The 21,660-nt window shown below is 44.5% G+C and overlaps 1 protein-coding gene across 1 annotated transcript; it reads right to left on the bottom strand.

The window, feature by feature from the left end:
• Window positions 1–3,642: 3,642 nt before the first annotated feature.
• Window positions 3,643–21,387, bottom strand: LOC132215019 (solute carrier family 35 member G1-like). The gene is made up of 3 exons (XM_059662879.1): window positions 21,086–21,387; window positions 15,173–15,353; window positions 3,643–4,511 (listed from the first exon to the last, which is right to left on the bottom strand). The coding sequence occupies exons 1-3, from the start codon at window positions 21,264–21,266 to the stop codon at window positions 3,773–3,775; spliced, it is 1,101 nt and encodes a 366-aa protein (XP_059518862.1). The 5' UTR covers window positions 21,267–21,387; the 3' UTR covers window positions 3,643–3,772.
• Window positions 21,388–21,660: the final 273 nt, after the last annotated feature.

Below are 21,660 nucleotides of genomic sequence, written 5' to 3'. Positions count from 1 at the left end.
AAGGCAAAAATAGTATAAAAATAAGTTTAATATGATTGCTGAACTTTAGAAAGTTGTTTTAAAAATATATATTCCAAAGTCCTCTAAGTATTTGGCTTAAAGGGTTAGGGAGGTCTCTATTAGGGTGAACTATAAGAAATTATGGGTTTTGTAAGTTAAAAGGTAAAATCTCTGTCATTTCAAATGGTCCAATTTAATAAATTCCTGAGAACATTTTATTTGGCATCACACTATAAATTCAAAGGGAATTTACAGAAAAATCACATTTCTAGTGAGAAAACACTTTAGGATGGAAATGTGCACATCGGCCATGTCAAGATTTCTTTCTTGTGATTAAAAATAAACAACCTAGCCCTAGCTGGTTTGGCTCAGCGGATGGAGCATTGGACTGTAGACTGAAGGGTCCCAGGTTCGATTCCGGTGAAGGGCACTTGCCCAGGTTGCAGTTTCAAACCCCAGTAGGGTTTGTGCAGGAGCCAGCCGATCAATGATTCTCATTATTGATGTTTCTATCTTTCTCTCCCTCTCCCTTCCTCTCTGAAATCAATAAAAAAACATGTTAAAAATAAATTAAAAATAAAAATAAACAACTTAGTGTGGCTTCAAAAAAACAAACAAACCCCCAAATCAGAAGACAATTAAAATTATAGAATGACAGTTACAGTTGCTAATGCCACTGAAAGAGAAACTATTAAATTTGGTGATTAAAAACTTTTCAAAATGTTTATATATAAGAAAGTCTGGCATTAAAATGAAAAGGCACAAATATGGGTTAAAAGAATAATAATCATTTATAAAAGCCTTGAAAATAAGGCTACTTTATTTGTATTTTTAACACCATTAAGTAGGCACCTATTCCAAGTTTCTGCTTTGGCCTCCTAAATGGAATTATGTTTCCAATGAATTTTCAACATACTAATCATAGCAGCATTATTACTGATAAGTTTCTTAGCCTCTACACTGCTAAAAGAGCATCTAAAATTTCCTCCTGACCTAAATTCCATTACAAAAAATACACTTTAAAAACTTACATATATTTATACTAGAGTCATAAAAATTTTTTTAAGTGTTTCTTGAACTAATGAGCTGTCATTAACAGGCTATGCTTCACTAATTAAATATAGCATATTCAGCCCTGGCCAGTTGGCTCAGTTAGTTGGGAGTGTCCTCCAGTTAAATACCGGTCCAGAGACATACTTAGGTTCAATTCCTGACTATGGTGCATAGGGGAGGAAAACAATCAATGTTTCTCTCTCTCTCCCCCTGTTCCTCTAAAAAAAAAAAAATCAATAAACATATCCAGAGGAAACCAAGATGGCAACATAGGTAAACACCGGAAATGGCTGCCTCACACAACTTGAAAAATACAACTAAAAGACAAAACAAACATCATCCAGAACCACAGGAAGGCTGGCTGAGTGGAAATTCTACAACTAGAAGGAAAGAGAAAAGCACACTGAGACTCAGAGGAGGTGCAGAAGTGAAGTGCAGAGGTACGGAGGCGCATGCGGAAAGGGCTGGCAGCTGAGGACACAGCTGTCTTTTTCAATCGGGAGGGAGTCTCAAGCTCCCAGCTGCTCTGAACTCCAGTTCCGGGCGAGTCTCTGGGAACCCAGACTCATACGGGGAGAAACTGGACTGTCTGGCATCGGTTGGAACTCAAGGGCGGCTTTCTCTGAGGTACTTGCAGTGATTACCGGGACACTGAGAAGCCGGGCCTCTTAGGGTAGGACTGAGGAGCAGACATAGCTGCTTGCTCCGCCCTGTTGATCCCCTGAGACCCTGCCCCACCCAAGCTGTGCGCAGAGGCTTTTGCATATGAAAGGCCTGGCCATTTGCAATCTGAAAATTACCTAACAAACTGCAGCTGGGTCAGAGAAACCCAGAACTTCCAAAAGAAGACCCAAGGCCCCACAGCAGCTTGCATTGCTTCACAGCTGGGCTCCTGCTGGTTGGCTCAGGCAGAGGCTAAATTAGCACCTCCTTAGATCCAAGAGCCAGTGTACCCAGTGGTGAGAGTGGGACCATCCCGATTACAACTCCTCAGATCCATAAGGGACACACTCAGGGGGCAGACTCAGTGAGCACCAAAGCCCCACTGAAGAAGTCTTGCCACAGAAGGGTGTCTCCAGCACAGAAATTCTCCCACTGCAGACACAGCTGATTCTCACAGCCAATTGGCCTGGAGGTCAATTCCTCCCAGTGATACCTACAACAATCAAGGCTTAACTACAAGACTGTGCACAAAGCCCACAAAGGGGTGCAGCAAGAGTGTCCACCTCCGGTAATTGGGGAGGCTGAGCCACTGGGCCCTATAGGACACCTAGCACAGAAAGCCACTCTATCAACACAGGAAAGCATAAAAAATGCGGAGACAAAGAAACAGGTCACAAATGACAGAAATGGAGGAAAGCAAACTACTGGATATAGAGTTCAAAACCACACTTTTCAAGAATTCTCTAAAAACCGCTGATAAACTTAGTGAGACCCTCAAGAAATCTAGTGAGACCCTCGAGGTTATGAAAAAGGACCAACTAGAAATTAAGCATACACTGACTGAAATAAAGAATATTATACAGAGTTCCAACAGCAGACTAGATGATCGCAAGAATCAAGTCAAAGATTTGAAATACAAAGCAGCAAAAAACACTCAACCAGAAAAACAAAAAGAAGAAAGAATCCAAAAATATGAAGATAGTGTAAGGAGCCTCTGGGACAACTTCAAATGTACCAACATCCAAAATATGGGGGTGCCAGAAGATGAGAGAGAGCAAGATATTGAAAACCTCTTTGAAGAAATAATGACAGAAAACTTCCCCTACCTGGTGAAAGAAATAGACTTACAGGTCCAGGAAGCGCAGAGAACCCCAAACAAAAGGAATCCAAAGAGGACCACACCAAGACACACCATGATTAAAATGCCAAGAGCAAAAGACAAAGAGAGAATCTTAAAAGCAGCAAGAGAAAAACAGTCAGTTACCTACAAGGGAGTACCCATACGACTATCAGCTGATTTCTCAACAGAAACTTTGCAGGCTAGAAGGGAGTGGCAAGAAATATTCAAAGTGATGAATGCCAAGAACCTACAACCAAGATTACTTTACCCAGGAAAGCTATCATTCAGAATTGAAGGTCAGATAAAGAGCTTCACAGATAAGGAAAAGCTAAAGGAGTTCATCACCACCAAACCAGTATTATATGAAATGCTGAAAGGTATCCTTTAAGAAGAGGAAGAAGAAGAAAAAGGTAAAGATACAAATTATGAACAACAAATACACATCTATCAACAAGTGAATCTAAAAATCAAGTGAATAAATAATCTGATGAACAGAATAAACTGGTGAATATAATAGAATCAGGGGCATAGAAAGGGAGTGGACTATTCTCGAGGGGGGAAGGAGTATGGGGGGTGCCGGAAGAGATTGGACAAAAATCATACACCTATGGATGAGGACAGTAGGGGGAGGGTAAGGGCATAGGGTGGGGTGGGAACCAGGTGGAGGGGAGTTGTGGGGGAAAAAAGAGGAACAACTGTTATAATCTGAACAATAAAGATTTAATTAAAAAAAAAAATAAATAAATAATAAAAAAATAAACATATCCTTGAGGAGGATGAAAAAATAAGACATACCATATCAAAAATGATACTTAAACTATGAAATTTATTAAATATAATCAATTAAGTGCTGATTTTCCAGGTATGTGCATATGTGATGTTTTTGTATTTGGTGAAGATGGACTTGTAAAAAATACACATTTCTGCAACTATGCTTCATTTGGATCCCTGGCACCATTTACGAATGGCCACTCCAGCACTACTGGCTACTACGCAGAGTGCTCCCCCCACCGTCCACCACGTTGGTATATCATGCAGGAAAATAACCTGAAAGATAAAAGCAAAAACCACATCCATGGTCTTCATTAGTGCTACTAGCCCAGCTTCTTCTATCTGAAGGGCTTTGGTGAGAAACACCTGACCCGCCAAACCAAACAGCCCGATTAGTAGGAGAAAGAGCCTGTCTATCCCACAGTTCGGCATCCTCCACATTCCGAATACAGAGAGGATGATGACTGTCTCCATGAGGCCAACCAGTACATAAAACCAAATGGGCAAAAAGTAATCCACAGATTTCCCCATTTTTCTGAGGATAACAAGAGTCAAGGCATTAGATACGGCATGTCCAAGTGCTGCCAACGTGCCCTTCACGTGATCTGAATAGCTTCTAGTCATCTTCACAGTGTTGGAACCAAACACAAATGGTGGCCTCACAATGAGGATCACTCCGGTGATGGCGAATGCGGTGAAAAGAACATTCCAAAGGCTGTATTTTTCCTTGAGAAATATGCAAGCAAATATAGACGTAAACACTGGACAGCTAAACGCGATAACCATGGCATCGGCGAGGGACGTTGCCTGGAAAGCGTAGTATAAAAGGATCATGGCGGTAGAACCGAGGACTCCTCCGAGAATGAGGAAGATTCGTAGATCTTTTGGGCCTATAAACCCAGTTCTGGAAATTCAAATGAAGGAATGCATATTAAACAAAACTTGCTAATTGTTTTTAAACTATAATCTTATATAATAAAAGGCTAATGTGCAAATCGACCGAACGGTGGAATGACCGGTCGCTATGATGCACACTGACCACCAGGGGGCAGACGCTCAATGCAGGAGCTGCCCCCTCGTGGTCAGTGCGCTCCCACAGGGGGAGTGCTGCTCAGCCAGAAGCTGGACTCATGGCTGACTAAGCGCATCAGCGGCGATGGGAGCCTCTCATGCCTCTGCGACAGTTCTAAGGGCCTAAGGCAGCAGTCGGACATCCCCCGAGGTTTCCCAGACTGCGAGAGGGTGCAGTCTGGGCTGAGGGACCCCCTCCTCAGTGCACGAATATCGCGCTCCGGGCCTCTAGTTTTTAATAAAGTAATATTTTAGAAGTCTTAGCTATCAAAAATAGGGGAATAGCAAATTAAATATGATAATGTCCACAACTATTATATCCCTTTAAAAAATGTTTTGTAAGTATTGCTAATGACATTAAAGTGTTCACAGTATAAGCAAAAATAATACAAGAGAACTATATAAACAGTATCATTATACTTAAGTAAATACAGATGTATTTTTCCTTTTTTCTTATGTTAGATATTATTTGCTACATGTATATACAGGGTATCCCCCAAAATGTATACACACTTTGAATAATTATAAAGGCGGTGTTTATTAAAATACATTTCATTTTCAAAATGTAACAAAAATCAGCTGTTAAAGTATTAATACAGTGCTGTGGCTGACCAGCAGACCCCAAGTGACAGATGAACAGATTGATCTCACACAAGTTTCTGTGAAAGAGAGGCTAAGGGACTATTTTACTTTAGAAGTAAAAGCAGTCCCATTTGCCTGCCTTGCCGGGGTCCAGCCCCAGCGATCCAGGGGTTCCCAAAGGTGTGGATGGAGTTGGCGATGAATGAAGGACACGGAGACAGCGTTCAGATGATCAGCATAGCCAGGTTCTCTATTCTCCTGTTACATCTGTATTTATACCATTTGATCCTATAAGCATGCCTCTATAGTCACATCATGAAATGTTTTGGGTCCTCCCTTGACCTTCTACAGTTCCTTGTTTCATGTCCATAGTTTATCTGACCTTTGCCAAAAATCTTATCTCTATCTAGCTCTGTTGATTTTAATCCTATCCATTCTATTGCAAAGGTTGGGGCTAGTTTGTTATCTCCATTCCAAGGTCACTACTCTACTGCTCTACTATTAAGCTACAAGGAAGTAACTGAAGGAGATTATCCCAAGTAACGGTTATGTCCTTTTAGCCTTGCTGATGGTATTCCTTGGGACTGCCCTGCATCGGCGGGTTTTCAGGGGCATAGGCTTCGGTGGTTTCTCTGGTGGGTAGACCCCTGGGGATGTGGGCCTAGCAAGTCCCAAATTTATTGCCAACAGTCTTAGTCTAAGTTCTTCGTAAGTAGTACACAGTATTTCTGTAACACTGGGGGGTTTTACTGATTTATTCCCTTCCTTAGTCCCGTTAATTCCTAACTCCAGGGAAATATCCCCACCTGGGGAAACAACCTTTCTCGGGGAGGTGGCCCTGGTTAGAACACACAGCGCTAAGAAGGGGAGCAAACATATTAAGAACAGTATGCCAGGTCCCTTGAAACATATGCTGTGCAGATGTTTCTTCCCTGCAGCAACTGTGTCAAGCAACAAGGATGGACCGGCCTCTGGCACTGCCTCATTGGCTTTTTATTGTAATAACAGTTTGAACTAAAATTAACCTCTAGATACAATCAGTAGGGTAAGTATCCTTGAGAAAGTATGCTTCTACAAGGTCAGGTCTTTAAAGAGTAAACATAGAGATTCTAGCAAAGCACTCTGGGAGATCGGACTTCTTTGGAAAAGTCAAGGTAGGGGCTGTCACCTTTGGCAAGGTCCCCTCAAAGGCCCCCAACCTTTTGGAGAATCCTTTTTACAGACATTCCAACCAAGTCCCGTGCTTCCCCACATCTCCCCCCTTTTTGTTTTGCTGGCTGCAGAAGACAGAGGGAGGTGGTGAACTTTCTGCTTTGGAAGGTTGGGGGCTGCAAAGCACGTTCACTGCTCGAATTCTGATTTTGTATACTACCTATATATATAAAAGGCTAATATGCAAAGTGTCCCCTTGGGAGTCCAACTGGGAGTTCAATCACTCGCTATTACGTACGCTGACCACCAGGGGCAGTGTGGAATGAAGGAAGGCCCCGATTGGCCCTAATCACCAGGCCTAGGGACCCTACCCATGCACGAATTTCATGCACCAGGCCTCTAGTAAGAAAAATAAAGAGAATTACAATGACAGTTAATGGTTAGTCTGATCAGGTACCAATTGATTTTAGGAAACCATGTGGTGGGGTCTATCCATTCTAATTGCTCCTTTACCATATTCTAAGCAATGGTCTGTTTTCCATGTTTATTGATAGCAAATAAGAATTCTTTAATTTGCCTTTGCAACATGTTTACTTTTTCAGTAAGGTTATTATGAAAGACTTCCCATAGATGCTTTTTAACATCAATCCAATGATGGTGACTACTGTTCCATTTCAAAGGTGTGACACATATGTGCTTATGCTCCCAATCACAATTAAGCACTTGCCTGTATGCTATAGTGTCCTGTCTTTTCCCTAGATATTCAATGGCTACCTCTATTGCCTGTAGTCTAGCTAATATTTTTTGACCTATATATGCTGCTGTATAGTGAATTCCCTAGTTATATCATAGGCCATATGGTCTACAAATGTGGCCATCTGCATAGACTCAGAAAGGGCCATCACAGTGATGCTGGCAGTTATAAGGATAACAACAGCCAAAATAATGGCTGCAATGACCATTCCCAAAAATCTTTTGGGCCATAATTGACTCAATGCTCTTTCTAAGACTTCGATGGCTGATGAGCCTTGCCATTTCCTGGTGAGATTAACAGGTATCAGGATTTCTGCTTGTCTTCTAAGTCCATAATAGTGCTGATGTTCAATGAAGTAATATTCAGAGTGGTAATACAGGATGTAAAATAAGCTTCCTTTTTAACCTGTATTAGAAAAGATGAACTATGGTTTATTAGTAGATCGGGGCCCATAACAAAGACATAGGGGTAGGTGGTGCGAATCAGGCTATTGTCAGTATGATTATTAATAAAAGTTATACTATACTGGCCAGAGAGTTCTGGTAGTCACTGTGCCATGCCATGATAGAGTTCAATCCGACGAGCTGGAATCCACAGCAGCCCTGTGGGGGTAGAAACACACGCATATCCTCTCCCCCATGTTAATATTTCATTGGGTCCGTGAGTCCCATATTCCCCCTTTTTTGTTTTACTAGTATGTTTTTTAATGTTGAATGGGCATACTCAATAATGGCCTGCCCCTGTGGATTGTAAGGGATTCCTGTGGAATGCTGGATGGACTAAGTCCCGTAAAAGGTGGCAAAGGCATGGCTGCTATAAGCAGGCCTATTGTTAGTTTTTATCTTGGTTAATATAGCTATAATTGGAACTAGGTCTTACTGAATTTAAAGAAATGTATTGCTACTTATTAAAAACTGCTAAATTTTGGAGGGACAGGTAGGGAGAGAAATATGTAATTTACTAAATTGCTTTAAAAATGCTTTCTTATATCTGAAAAACAAAAAGTTTAAGAATTAGCAATACTTTCAACAAAAGTTACAAAAATATATAATTATTTTTTATTTATTCAGCTTTATAATAAAATTGTTTCTTTTGATTTTTCTTGCTAGTATTTCTATAGATCTAGGTACTTTATAGAATAATGTAAATGACAGAATTTTGTTCTTTTTGCAAAATATAATATTCTATATTATAATTTATAACAATTAGTTATAAATGAAAGCATATTAGAAATTATTTAATGTGCATATAAATAGAATATAATTATTATTTTTTTATTTGACAGAGCTTCCCATATATCTTAAGTATAAAATTTCCTTTATAAGGATAGAAAGCAAATCTTAAAATTTAAATCCTGGGAAGGTAATCAAATATATTATTATATATAATTACTATTATTATTATTTTAAATATATTTTATTGTTTTTTTAAAGAGAGGAAGGGAGAGGAAGAGGTATAGAGAGTTGAAACATCGATGAGAAAGAAACATCGATTCACCTGCCTCCTGCACACTCCCTACTGGGGATGTGCCGAAATCAAGGTACATGCCCTTGACTGGAATCAAAGCTGGGACCCTTCAGTCCACAGGCCAACGCTCTATCCACTGAGCCAAACTGGTTAGGGCTATTATTATTATTAAACAGTATTAAGTAAGTTATTTATTTAAAGTAATCAGGTTCCTGATTAACATAATTATTTTAATAATATATATAAAACCTTTGCTTCTTAGGCAAAAATATTTTAATAATCTATACTAATAAAAGGGTAATATGCCAATTAGACCAGGAGACCTTCCGGGAGACCGGCTGGGGAAGGCAGTTGGGGGCCATGAGGCTGGCAGGGGAAGGCAGTTGGGGCCATGAGGCTGGCCTGGGAGGGCAGCTGGGGTCAAGCAGGCTGGTGGGGGGCGGGGGGCAGTTGGGGGCAAGCAGGCCGGCAGGCAGGTTAGTGGCTAGGAGCCAGCGGTCCCGGATTGCGAGAGGGATGTCCAACTAAACCGGCAGTAGAACATCCCCTGAGGGGTCCCAGATTGGAGAGGGTGCAGGCCAGGCTGAGGGACATCCCCTGTGCATGAATTTCATGCGCTGGGCCACTAGTCCTATATAATAAAAGGCTAATATGCAAATAGACTGAACAGCGGAACAACCGGTAGCTATGATGCATACCGACCACCAAGGGGCAGATGCTCAATGCAGGAGCTGCCCCCTGGTGGTCAGTGCGCTCCCATAGGGGGAGCACCGCTCAGCCAGAAGCCGGACTCATGGCTGGTGAGTGCAGCGGCAATGGTGGGAGCCACTCCTGCCTCGGTGGCAGTGCTAGGATGTCTGATTATGGGCTTAGGCCTGCTCCCCCAAGGGCTCCTGTACTGTAAGAGGGCACAGGCCGAGCTGAGGGACCCTGAGGCCTCCAGTATATATATTAAACCTTTGCTACTTAAGCAAATATAGGAAAAACGATTTCTTTTTCTTTTCCTTACTTTTAGAAATAGGCTTATTTTTCCAATGGAAAATATACTCACATTGTTAAGAAGTATAATAGAGATAATATGACCTTGACAACACTTAGGAGTCTGGAGAAAGGGTGGGTGTGTATGTGGGGAGATAAGAGGTCCTGAGGTTTGTTCCCAGGACTATAGTAACTTCTGGGCCTTTAAAAGCTTTAGTGTAAAAGTACCATTTTTTTTTCTTTACAAGGAGAGTGCTCTTTCCTTCACCCCACTGTTGCCGCTTCTGCAGCTTATTCAAGGGTATTTCTGTAGCTCTAGCCTTTTAGGAAAATACTTGGGGAGTTTAAATAATTATTTCCCATATTTTTTCTCTTTTTGAGTAATTTAACAATATGAAATTTTGTATATAGTAAGAAGAGATCTTAAAAACAGAAACAAAAAACCCTACAGTAAATGAATGAGTACTCACAAAAGGGTGGACTGGGACACTAGCCTTGGAATTTTATTTTACACTAGGGGCCTGGTGCACGAAATTCGTGCACTGGGTGTGGGGAGGGGAGTGTCCCTCAGCCCAGCCTGCCCCCTCTCACATACTGGAAGCCCTCAGGCGTTGACCCCCATCACCCTCCGATCGCCTGATCGGCCTCTTGCCCAGGCCTGACGCCTCCGCCAGAGGTGTCAGGCTTGGACAGGGGACCCCCATCTCCCCCTGATCACTGGCTCTGGCCCCCGCCCAGGCCTGAGGCCTCTGGCCCAGGAATCATGCCTGGGCAGGGGACCCCCATCTCCCTCTGATCGCTTGCTCCACCCCCTGCCCAAGCCTGACGCAAGGGGACCATCATATCCCCCCAATCCCCGGCTCCACCCCCCACCCAGGCCTGATGCCTCTGCCAGAGGAGTTGACCCTCATCACCCTCCGATCACCAATCACCGGATCGGCCCCTTGACCAGGCCTGAGGCCTCCGGCAGAGGTGTCAGGCCTGGGCAGGGGACCCCCAGCTCCCCGCGGTTACAGGCTCTGCCCCTGCCCAGGCCTAACGCCTCTGGCCTAGGCGTCCAGCCCGGGCAGTGGGGACCCACAGTGGCAGCAGGGGTGCCGCGATCGCGCGGGCTCTGCCCCTGCCCCTGCAGGACGCCTCTGGCTGAGGCGTCCGGCCCGGGCAGCAGGGACCCGCAGCTGCAGCGGCCCCACGATCGTGGGCTTCGCTTTAGGCCCAGGCAAGGGACCCCTAGCTCCTGGGACTGCCAGCTTCGACTGTGCCCAGCTCCCATCGCTGGCTCCACCCCTACTTCCTGCTATCACTGGCCAGGGCGGCAAAGGCGCCTGATTCTCCGATCATGGCTGGGGGGCAGGGCAAAGGCGGCCCCAGGGCCACCTTTGCCCTGCCCCCCAGCTCTTAGCTCCCCCCTGGGTTTCCAATCCCTGTCAGTGGCAGGGGGCTTCTTCCTGCTTTCCCTTTTGCCTCCCTGCATTGTGCCTACATATGCAAATTAACCGCCATCTTGTTGGCAGTTAACTGCCAATCTTAGTTGGCAGTTAATTTGCATATAGCCCTGATTAGCCAATGAAAAGGGTAGCATCGTACGCCAATTACCATTTTTCTCTTTTATTAGTGTAGATTAGCCAATGAAAAGGGTAGCGTCGTATGCCAATTACCATTTTTCTCTTTTATTAGTGTAGATTAACCCAGTACAGTAAATGGGTTCTGAGTGGTACAAAGTCTAAACAGTAGAGGCCAAGGATTCCTTATATTCATAAAATGGTGAAGTATAAACTAAGTCCTTTAAAGATAAGAAAGCAAGTAAAAAACATTAATCAGGAACCAAGTTACATTACAGAGACAAGAACTTCTAATACCTAAGAGTTTCTAGTGGCTGATGTCTTGAGAGGGAAAGCAGGAAGGTCCCCAAGAATAAGAATTCTTGGCAGCTGCTGGGAAATTCCTGTAATCCCTATTATGAGGTCAGCCTGTTACAAGTAGCTGGGGCCCCTAGTAAAGTGAAATATGCCCTATCTTTAAACAAAGTAAACTAAACAGCAAAGACACAAAACAACAATTAACAGAGACACTATGAACAACATTTATAGGTGTGCACAACCTACAGATAAGACTTAATAAACCAGAGTCCTTTCCATGGATTTTTTAGAAGATGTCTTTTAGTGCCCGGGACTTATAGCTAGAATGTGGCTCAGAGGGCTCCCGTGTGGGGTGGCCAGTGAGCACCCATAAACAGTTTGTTGTTCACAGATCTTATTATATTCTGCTTTCCATAACAGATATTGACTGGCATCTAGAATTGTTTTGGCTAAAATCTGCCAGTCCCAAGGAGTCATGTGATAATTTTCAGACAAGGCATTAAGGAGTCCTTTTGTAAACGGACTGTTAGTCTCATTTTCTCTAACACTTTTCCTTATTTCTTTAAAGGTAAAAAAGAGCGGCTCATAAACTTTATTATCTTGTTGATTTTGTATATCTGGGCAAGTTAAAAGCTCTCCTTCTAACATGGCTTGCCTGACATAGGACCCCATAACTGAGGATCTAGTTGATGAGCTCTCCCACATCAGAGGCCGAGGATCGGGAAATATTTCCTCCAGCAGCGGGGCTTTAGATATTACAGGCTCTGCAGGCTCTGCTTCAGGAGGAGGGGGCAGTAGTAAGTCCTCCTGTTGCTCTGTAGGCTTTTGATCTTCAATATGAAGTGGGCATAATGCAGCTCGAACAAGAGCCCACATAGTTAATGATGATAAGGACACTCGTTTTCCCTGGGCCTGATTTCTTTTTAAATTCCTACCCACCTGTTCCCAGAGGATTAAGGTCTAGTGTTCCAGCATCAGGGAACCGAGGATTATACATCAAAACAATTTTTTTAAAATATTTTTTTAAAATATATTTTATTGATTTTTTACAGAGAGGAAGGGAGAGAGATAGAGAGTTAGAAACATCGATGAGCAAGAAACATCGATCAGCTGCCTCCATGCCCTTGACTGGAATTGAACCCAGGACCCTTCAGTCCACAGGCCGACGCTCTATCCACTGAGCCAAACCGGTTTCGGCCAAAACAATTTTTAATAAGCTTTTTAGTTGTTATTCTGAAACAAAGGCACCACCTGCTTTTAATAACTGTTTCAGCAATGTGATATATTGCTGCTGTTCTGTGAACAGCTATTGTCCCATTATAAAACCTTAGCTGAGAAAGAATTCCCTCAAACTTGGAAATCCCAAGCGGGCTCCAATGACTTACTGCACAGTTACTTTCATTTTCTTTCTTTTTGTTTTCGAGGGTTTCGCTGCGTTTGTTGCATACCTGACCTCTTCACACAGGGGGCACCAGCAGCTGGGGCTGACCAGCAGACCCTGAGCGATGGATGAAGAGATTGCTCTGACACAGGTTTCTGTGAAAGAGAGGCTAATGGACTGTTTTTACTTTAGGAACAAATAGCCCTGATTGCCTGCCTTGTTGGCTTTTTATTGCAATAACAGTTTGAACTAAAATTAACCTCTAGATACAATCAATAGGATAAGAATCCTTAAGAAAGTATATGCTTCTACAAAGTTGGGTCTTTAAAGACTAAACATAGAGATTCTAGCAAAACACCTCAGGGGATCAGACTCGTTTGGAAAAGTCAAAGTAGGGGCTACCACCTTTGGCAAGGTCCCCTCAGAGACCCCCCGACCTTTAGGAGAAGCCTCCTTATAGACATTCCAAATAAGTCCCATGCTTCCCCACGATACAGTTTTGGGGGGCACCCTGTGTATGCTTGTAAAAAAAGACAAAGGAAAATATACTGAAATGCTCATTGTGGTTAGACCTCATTCTAGTATAGTAATTTTCCTTCTTTATATTTATTTTTCACATGTTTTCTATTAAATATATAAATATGTGAAAGCGTGTTACTTTCATAATAAGTATAATTTCAAGATTTAGCTGCCCCATATAAGAAAACTTGGTCCTCGATGTTGTGCATTCTTATGAGTTTTTCTATAAAAGCGGTGCCAATGCCACATGTTCTTTAAGTCATTGGATGTGAGACAACTTTTCACTGTTCTCTTTAGGAAAAGAGTTAAAACACACTGAAAAAGAACCTGCAGCATTCAGTATGTATAATAATTGCCATCAAAGTTTTTCCAATTAAATATTTGCTAAACAGAGTCCTGTGTTAGTTCCTGGCTAGGTGCATCTTGCTGATCTGTGTTGGGGCTGGACATCTTCAGGGCAGCATGTAGGCCAGACATGGGGACCCTGGGTCTCTGGAGTCAGAAATGAAAGTATGGTCACCTTTGGTCCATACTTTAAGAAGCTAGGAATCTTCCTCAATAGTGAAATTTGAAATGGGTCAAACTAAATTATCACCAAGGATTTCAGAAAATTTTTCTAGTGCCTTCCCCTGACAATACTTTTATTCCAAAATGGGGAAGATGATTGGGTTCCCATCCGAAGTCTACTGCCACACTTAGAAATGTCTGAAGTCTTACCGACATTTCCTAAAATATTATGACTTGTCCACACTTACACGGGAATTTCTGACAATATCGATCTTAGCAAATTTTAACCTTTTTCACCAAATCCTTAGTATATGGACTGAAGAGGCATACTTTAAACCTGAGGAGGGTTGGGGCGGGGGGGGGGAAAGAGCAGAATTCACATGAATGAAGAAGATGGGATGGACCATCTATAAATCCACCCTATAAAATGGATTTCCTTGCCCTAACCGGTTTGGCTCAGTGGATAGAGCGTCAGCCTGCAGACTCAAGGGTCCCAGGTTCAATTCTGGCCAGGGGCATGCACCTTAGTTGCGGGCACATACGTAGTGGGCAGTGTGCAGGAGGCAGCTGATCGATGTTTCTCTCTCATCGATGTTTCTAACTCTCTATCCCTCTCCCTTCCTCTCTGTAAAAATATCAATAAAATATATTTTTTAAAAAAAATGGATTTCCTTTAACTCACTGAAGAAACATCCCTCACCTACAAGTCAATACTATATTTTTTACAAAACACTCTGATCTATAATAAATTCCATTTGATTCTTGTAACCACAGGCAGGTAGAGGATAAATGTCATTCCCTTCAGTTTACAGATGAGGACACTGAATATGGAAAGCAGTTAAAAAGCCCCTCCTCAAGATTACCTTTCCCCTTTCCCACAGCACCTCACACCTAAATATTACTATGGTAGCCTTCCGTCTGCCCTTGTAGCAGAACAACCTGTTCTAATAAAGAAACCTCTGACACTGGGAGACGACACTACCACATCCTCTTGTTTACTTTTTCTTCCAAATACTAAGAAGGGAAGGTGGAACAAAACTAGGAGAGTTTTGTTCTCAAAATGAGGGTGGAGAATAACTGAATCTCTTTCTCCCCCTCTGCTGGGCATGTTGTGTGTGCTTATGAGCATCTTACTTAGGTGGGATCCTTGTGACTTTTCAGTAATCAGAGCCAAAGGGTATAGGGACTGGCAAGTCTATGAGAAGGATTAAAGCAGATACTATAAGTAAATTTGGGCAGGTCAAAAGATTTACAACCGTTTATTATTATCTACTTTGCAGTTAAGAAATACTTACTTTCTGTATATTAAGCAAGGGATAACGACTAACATTTGGAACACACATCGGAATGCACTAATTTCTACAGCATGGAGGTCTTGCACTTTTTTAACAAATAAAAAGGCCACTGAGAAAAGGAAGGCAGACAATAATGTGTAAAACAAGCCAAGTCCACGACAGGGTGCTTTCTTCTTGGCTTCTGAAAAAGATTAAATTCTGGTTAGTCCTTACTTCCAAGTGTATGCTTTATCATTTTCACTTAGAAACTGAGAAAAATGGGACAGTGTTAATGGCTAACAAGCTGCAAATATTACCTCCTAAGCATGTCTAGTTTTTGGATCGGAAACATTTTTCCCACCAAAAATGAAGAGCCATAGACGAAGGAAACAAATTAAACCTGTGTTTTCTGAAATACAATTTCACCCTATAAAATACAATTTCCTTTAACTCCCTGAAGAATCACCCCCTCACCTACAAGTCAAAAAGAAGTAAAGACAGTAGAGAAATCTTTTAAGAAATGCTTGTCAAGATGGCTAGAGAAAATGCTTCCAAATGATGTTTTATATCATCTCACTGGTGAACTGTGCTTTATGAAGAAAGTGATCTTTCCTGGAAAGCAGTTTATAACTGTGTTCTGTGGCTACTTGTTGATGAGCTGACTTCCTCCACAGCCTGCAAGCTCCTCCAGGGCTGAGCCCTCAGCTGTCTTGTTCAGGCCCGGCACATGGAAGACCCTCAGTAGTTGCTGAATGAAAGGATGTGAGAGAATCATGGAAAGATGCAGAGGGTAAAACCACGGCAACATGATTTAGGAAGGCTCTGTCTTTTGTTATTTTGAACCATTACTCAAATCTTTATTTGAACCTCTCATGGTTTACAATGTATCTTTCATTTAGAGCATAAACTCTTCCGCGGCAAGGGGAGGGGGGCTACCTACCCTTCTGACCCCAAAGTACTTTTTTCTTTTTCTTTTTTAATCCTCACCCAAGGATATTGATGAAAGTGAGAGGAGAGGGAAAGAGAGAGGGGAAGGGGGAGAGGAAGGGGGGGGAGAGGGAGAGGGAGAGAGAGAGAAGCATCAGTGTGAAAGAGAAACATCATTCGTTCAGTTGTCTCCCATACACACCCTGACAAGAGATTGAACCAGCAACCTAGGTATGTGCCCAGAGCGGAAATCAAACTCACAACCTTTTGGTGTATGGGAGGATGCTCCAAGCAACTGAGCCACCCGGCCAGGGCCCAAAGTGCTTTTAAAATACATTTTAAAATTAGAATTGTCATCTAATACCAACTACCTAGTTGACCTGAGCCAGGACAATTTTACTTTCTCCAGGCCATCAAGTATTCAATCTCTTAATGACAGTCTGACTGAGCATTAAACTTCTGTTTAGCCACTTCCTCTGTCTTAGTTGCCTAAAACAGGAGTAGAACCTTCTTTCAATCTCACCCCCTGGCATTCAGGAGAGCAAAATGGAGTAGAGTGAGCAGAGAACTCCCTAAAAGGCCACACCTGAATGCTCACACACAAAAAGGAGAGAATAAGAAGTAAACATACTGGCTCTCATTTGCTAAGAGCACACAGAGCTAAAGGATGTGTGGGGACATGCAACCTGTAGTAAAACCAGGATCACCATTCCATCTAGGAATGTACAATGTATTCTTCCACTGTAGAATGGTATTACATAATGATGTGTGTGTGTGTGTGTGTGTGTGTGTGTGTGTGTGTGTGTTAAAATGTCATTCCATTGCCGAAACCGGTTTGGCTCGGTGGATAGAGCGTCGGCCTGCGGACTGAAAGGTCCCAGGTTCGATTCTGGTCAAGGGCATGTGCCTGGGTTGCGGGCACATCCCCAGTGGGAGGTGTGCAGGAGGCAGCTGATCGATGTTTCTCTCTCATCGATGTTTCTAACTCTCTATCTCTCTCCTTTCCTCTCTGTAAAGAATCAATAAAATATATTAAAAAATAAAATAAAATAAAATGTCCTTCCATTATAAAGGCAAACACCAGGTAATATATTTCAAGATCCTAGTGTTAGATAGATATCTTTGCCCACAAGTGACACATTTACAAAGTGTGATGATGCAGTCTTCCTGGTGGCATTCTACAGCCTGACCTTCGCAGGAACACATGCCATGCTGGTCAGAGGCTTCACCTCTTCCTGTTCTAGGTACACAGCTGCAGAGAATGATTGAGCTGTCATGTTACAGATTTTATGTTGTCTAAGTGCCAGAATCTCCACATTCTGTTCTGTAAGCATGTGCTCAGATACTGCAGAAACAAACTACACATACCTACTCAGCCCATGAGAAGGAAGCTTTAGAAGACGGCTAAGCTAAGCACCACTCATACATGTTTTGGCTGCAGTCAGCCTTAGAATTTAGCCTCTGAAATTTCAGAGTTCAAGTCCAAATAAAAAATAGTTTTTCTTCAAAGAAACCCAACCCATACATAGAACCTACACCCTTAGACAGAACAGAACGAGACCAAGGGCAGAAAACATCTCCCTGGTCTATATTTAAAGGATCTTCTGCAACCTAAACTTCTCGATTTCTCTCCAGGAATATTTTAACATGCTATTTTAACTCTTTGAAAACTTAATTTCACACCCCTGGCTCTGATTATCTTTTCCTTAAAACACTTTTACTCACATATTTTCTTGCCTATAAACTCTTAAGGCCCATGCTTCCCAATGGGGACAGGACAGTTGGTACAAGGCCTTGCTGAACTTGATTATTTGTTAACTAGGGGCCCGGTGCACGAAATTCGTGCACTGGGTGTGTGTGGGGGAGTGCCCCTCAGCCCAGCCTGCCCCCTCTCACATACTGGGAGCCCTCAGGCGTTGACCCCCATCACCCTCCGATCGCCTGATCGGCCCCTTGCCCAGGCCTCACGCCTCCGCCTGAGGTGTCAGGCTTGGACAGGGGACCCCCATCTCCCCCTGATCACTGGCTCTGGCCCAGGAATCATGCCTGAGCAGGGGACCCCCATCTCCCTCTGATCGCTTGCTCCACCCCCCGCCCAAGCCTGACACCTCTGACCCAGGCTTCAGGCCTGGGCAAGGGGACCATCATATCCCCCCAATCCCCGGCTCCGCCCCCTACCCAGGCCTGATGCCTCGGCCAGAGGAGTTGACCCTCATCACCCTCCGATCACCAATCACCGGATCGGCCCCTTGACCAGGCCTGAGGCCTCTGGCCTAGGCGTCTGGCCCGGGCAGGGGCAGCGGGGACCCGCAGCTGCAGCGGCCCTGCGATCGTGGGCTCCGCTTTAGGCCCAGGCAAGGAACCCCTAGCTCCCGGGACTGCCAGCTTCGACCGTGCCCAGCTCCCATCGCTGGCTCCACCCCTACTTCTTGCTATCACTGGCCAGGGCGGAAAAGGCACCTGATTCTCCGATCATGGCTGGGGGGCAGGGCAAAGGCGGCCCCAGGGCCGCCTTTGCCCTGCCCCCCAGCTCTTAGCTCCCCCCTGGGTTTCTGATCACTGTCAGTGGCAGGGGGCTTCTTCCTGCTTTCCCTTTCACCTCCCTGCATTGTGCCTACATATGCAAATTAACCGCCATCTTGTTGGCAGTTAACTGCCAATCTTAGTTGGCAGTTAACTGCCAATCATAGTTGGCAGTTAATTTGCATATAGCCCTGATTAGCCAATGAAAAGGGTATCGTCGTACGCCAATTACCATTTTTCTCTTTTATTAGATAGGAGGATGGGGGTGAGAACTGGCTCTACACAGGCAACCCTCAGTCTCTTACTGAATAATAATTTCAATACTCTGTCAATGGAGATGAGCAAGAGTAGCATAATCCACAGGCATTTGCTTATGTAATAAGCTTCAAGTTCATATCCTACTATAAGCATTTTTATTAATTTGGTGACTTTAAATACCTCAAATTAATTGGCCATAGTGCAATTTCATGTGAGAAGAAAACAGAAAAGTTGCTCAATTCTCTAATCTCTGCTTTAAACTGGTGATTTGCAATCTTGGTTGGGAATTAGAACCAACTAGTAACTTTTTAATTAAAAAAAAAACCTTTATTGTTGAAACTATTACATATGTCCCCTTTTTTCCCAATTGACCCCTCCTAGCCTGCCCTGCCCCCACCCCCACCCCAGGCCTTCACCATACTATCAACTGTGTCCATGGGTTATGCATATATGCATACAAGTTATTTGGCTGATATCTTCTCACCCACCCCACCCTAAAACTTTAATTCCCAAGCCTGCCCCAGACCTATTGAAGCAGGATCTCTGTAAACTGTACAGAGCTCTACTGGCTAGAGAATCACTGCTAAGGAACTCATTCCTTCCAGGCGAATGTAAGGCACAGGCCCAAGACAGCTTCTTGCTTCAGTCTAAGATCCACACAGCCCCTCAAGAAAATAAATAGATGTCTTAGGGTAGCTGTATGTTGTCTGTGAGAGTTATCCAAGAATGTAAGAAACATTGGTAACAGTTTCAACCTGAACTTGAAAATGAGCTTTGTTGAGATAACCAGTTGAATCAAGAGGCTAAAGTGATACTGTCACAAAGTTCAGTGACAACAGTACTGTGGTTTAAAGTGTTTCTGTGGCAATCCTGTTTCTGGAATATCCTCTGGTCCCCTTTTAATAACTATTGCTAAACCTTATTGTTACCAACTTTCTTTGAGGTTATAAGAGCCCACACATTCTAAGTGCAATCACTTATATTGGTTTGTCATTTTGCCATGTGCCGCCTGAGTGAACAGTATTCCTGTTCCATTCACAAACAGGGGAAGGTTTAAGAGTTTGCAAGGCCTGACTCAGCATTCCCTCAGAATGACATTTAACCATAGGGTGACAAGGTGAGGAACTGACCTCTTCAAGGTCTGCACATCTGGTCGACCCCGCTTGGGGTAACTCCTGCTCTAGAGAGAGGCTCTACCATGCATAAAAGAATAGAATTCTGTTCATTTCTGTTAGAGTTTAGGACAAAAATGGAGCAAGAGTCATTTTCCGGGAGTTTATCTCTAAATTGGAGAAAGGGCATACAGAGAGGAAGGAAGCTGGGGTGCAGTAAGAGACATAGAAATCCCGAGTCACACTTAGGGGAGGTGACCCAGAAGACGAGGTGGTGCAGACTGTGTAACTGTCTTGAAAGGGCATCTGCTTATTTCCCTCTTCTTCCAAGCAGCTGCTCCAAGTGGGTGGTGGAGTTCAAGGAGAAATGTGCTTGACGCTAATAGAAAGAGCCCTGGGCTAGGTTTATGGGAGGCTGGTGCTGCAGGGACCTACGCCAGGTCTTCATAAAAACAAAACAAACCCAAAAGCCCAAGCCCGCACCTTCCTGGGCCTCACTTTCATTTGTCAAAGTAAGGCGTTGCACGAGATCATGGGTTTTTCCCACGGGTCCTTCCTTGGTTTGGGGGATGAGTCCGTGAACCCCTTAACCACATCAGTAAGATGGTACCTCTGCCTTCTTGTGCATTCATTGCTAACAAGTCCTCCTAACCCCAACTCTGCCTTCCCAAGATTCTGGGACAAACATTTTTTACACTCGAATGTTTTTCAACTTCCTCTTCGGGGTACACCGTTTACCACCGAGATCAGTTTTCATGGTGAGCTTCCTCCCAGCAGGGCAGGCTGTGGCATGGCCTTTCTCGCTGACCACCCAACCTCCGACCTCGGCCAGGAGCGCCCAACTGCAATCTGACTCCACCGACTGGCCCGCAACACTTTAATTATAGGAACAGTTTAACAGTTTTAGAATCCCCAAAGGGTTCCAAACAATCAGAAACTTTCTCGGGCTTCGCGCAGGGCACTTGTGCTGTGCTGCCCCCAGGTGACAGCTCCCGGGATCCCGGGGCTCTGGGCAGGGGAGAGTAGGGGGTCGTGGTCCGCAATGAGCCCCGCGCTAGCGCCTGCCCGGCCCCCCAAGGGCGAGACCGGCGCCACGGTCCGCACCCGCACTCACCGGGCTGCGCGCGCGAACCGCACAGCCAGGAGCCGCACAGCCCGCACCAGCTGGGTCCCGGGGTTTCCACGGCCTCCTCCGGCTCTTCCCTCGCGGCCGACGAGGACGGGGATGTGTCGGCTGTGAGCGGCAGCCCGGGCTCCCGCAGCTCGGCGACCCCGGTGCTGCCGAGGGGCCGCATTGCGCGGCGGACGGCGATCTCCCCGCAGCCGGCGCAACGTCTGGCGCGGAGCTCGGCTGCCTGGCTCTTCCGGCGGCGGGGCGGGGGCGCGCCTGCGCGCGCGACCCTCCCGTGCCGGGGCCGGGGGGGGGGGGTAGGGCTGTCCTTCGCCGCCCTCCCACCTCCAGCTCCCTACCCTCCTGTGCCGCTGGAGGTCGGCCAACTCTCTGATGGGGCTTCTTGGCTACAGCTGACCCGAAGGCGTCCACCCCTCTGCTGCGGTCTGGCTAGACTGGCCAGAGGTTTGGAGTCATCTTTCCCAGGCACACTGGACCCCTTCTCTTGGGCAGGCCTTCAGGAGGTTAGGACACTGGGACCCGTTTACTTATTGGCGTGACCCATAATCACCTCTGGA

This window comes from Myotis daubentonii, chromosome 13, assembly GCF_963259705.1.
Source record: "Myotis daubentonii chromosome 13, mMyoDau2.1, whole genome shotgun sequence".
NCBI classification, from domain to species: domain Eukaryota; kingdom Metazoa; phylum Chordata; class Mammalia; order Chiroptera; family Vespertilionidae; genus Myotis; species Myotis daubentonii.
Note: the sequence above shows the minus strand (reverse complement) of the source record. Positions and strands in the feature narration are given on the sequence as shown.

Coding starts and splice junctions, on each gene's coding strand:
- LOC132215019 (XM_059662879.1), bottom strand. CDS start 21,266: ATGCGGCCCCTCGGCAGCACCGGGGTCGCCGAGCTGCGGGAGCCCGGG. Junction 15,354..21,085: donor CGGTTCGCGCGCGCAGCCCG/GTGAGTGCGGGT, acceptor AATCTTTTTCAG/AAGCCAAGAAGAAAGCACCC. Junction 4,512..15,172: donor CCTTGCTTAATATACAGAAA/GTAAGTATTTCT, acceptor TTGAATTTCCAG/AACTGGGTTTATAGGCCCAA.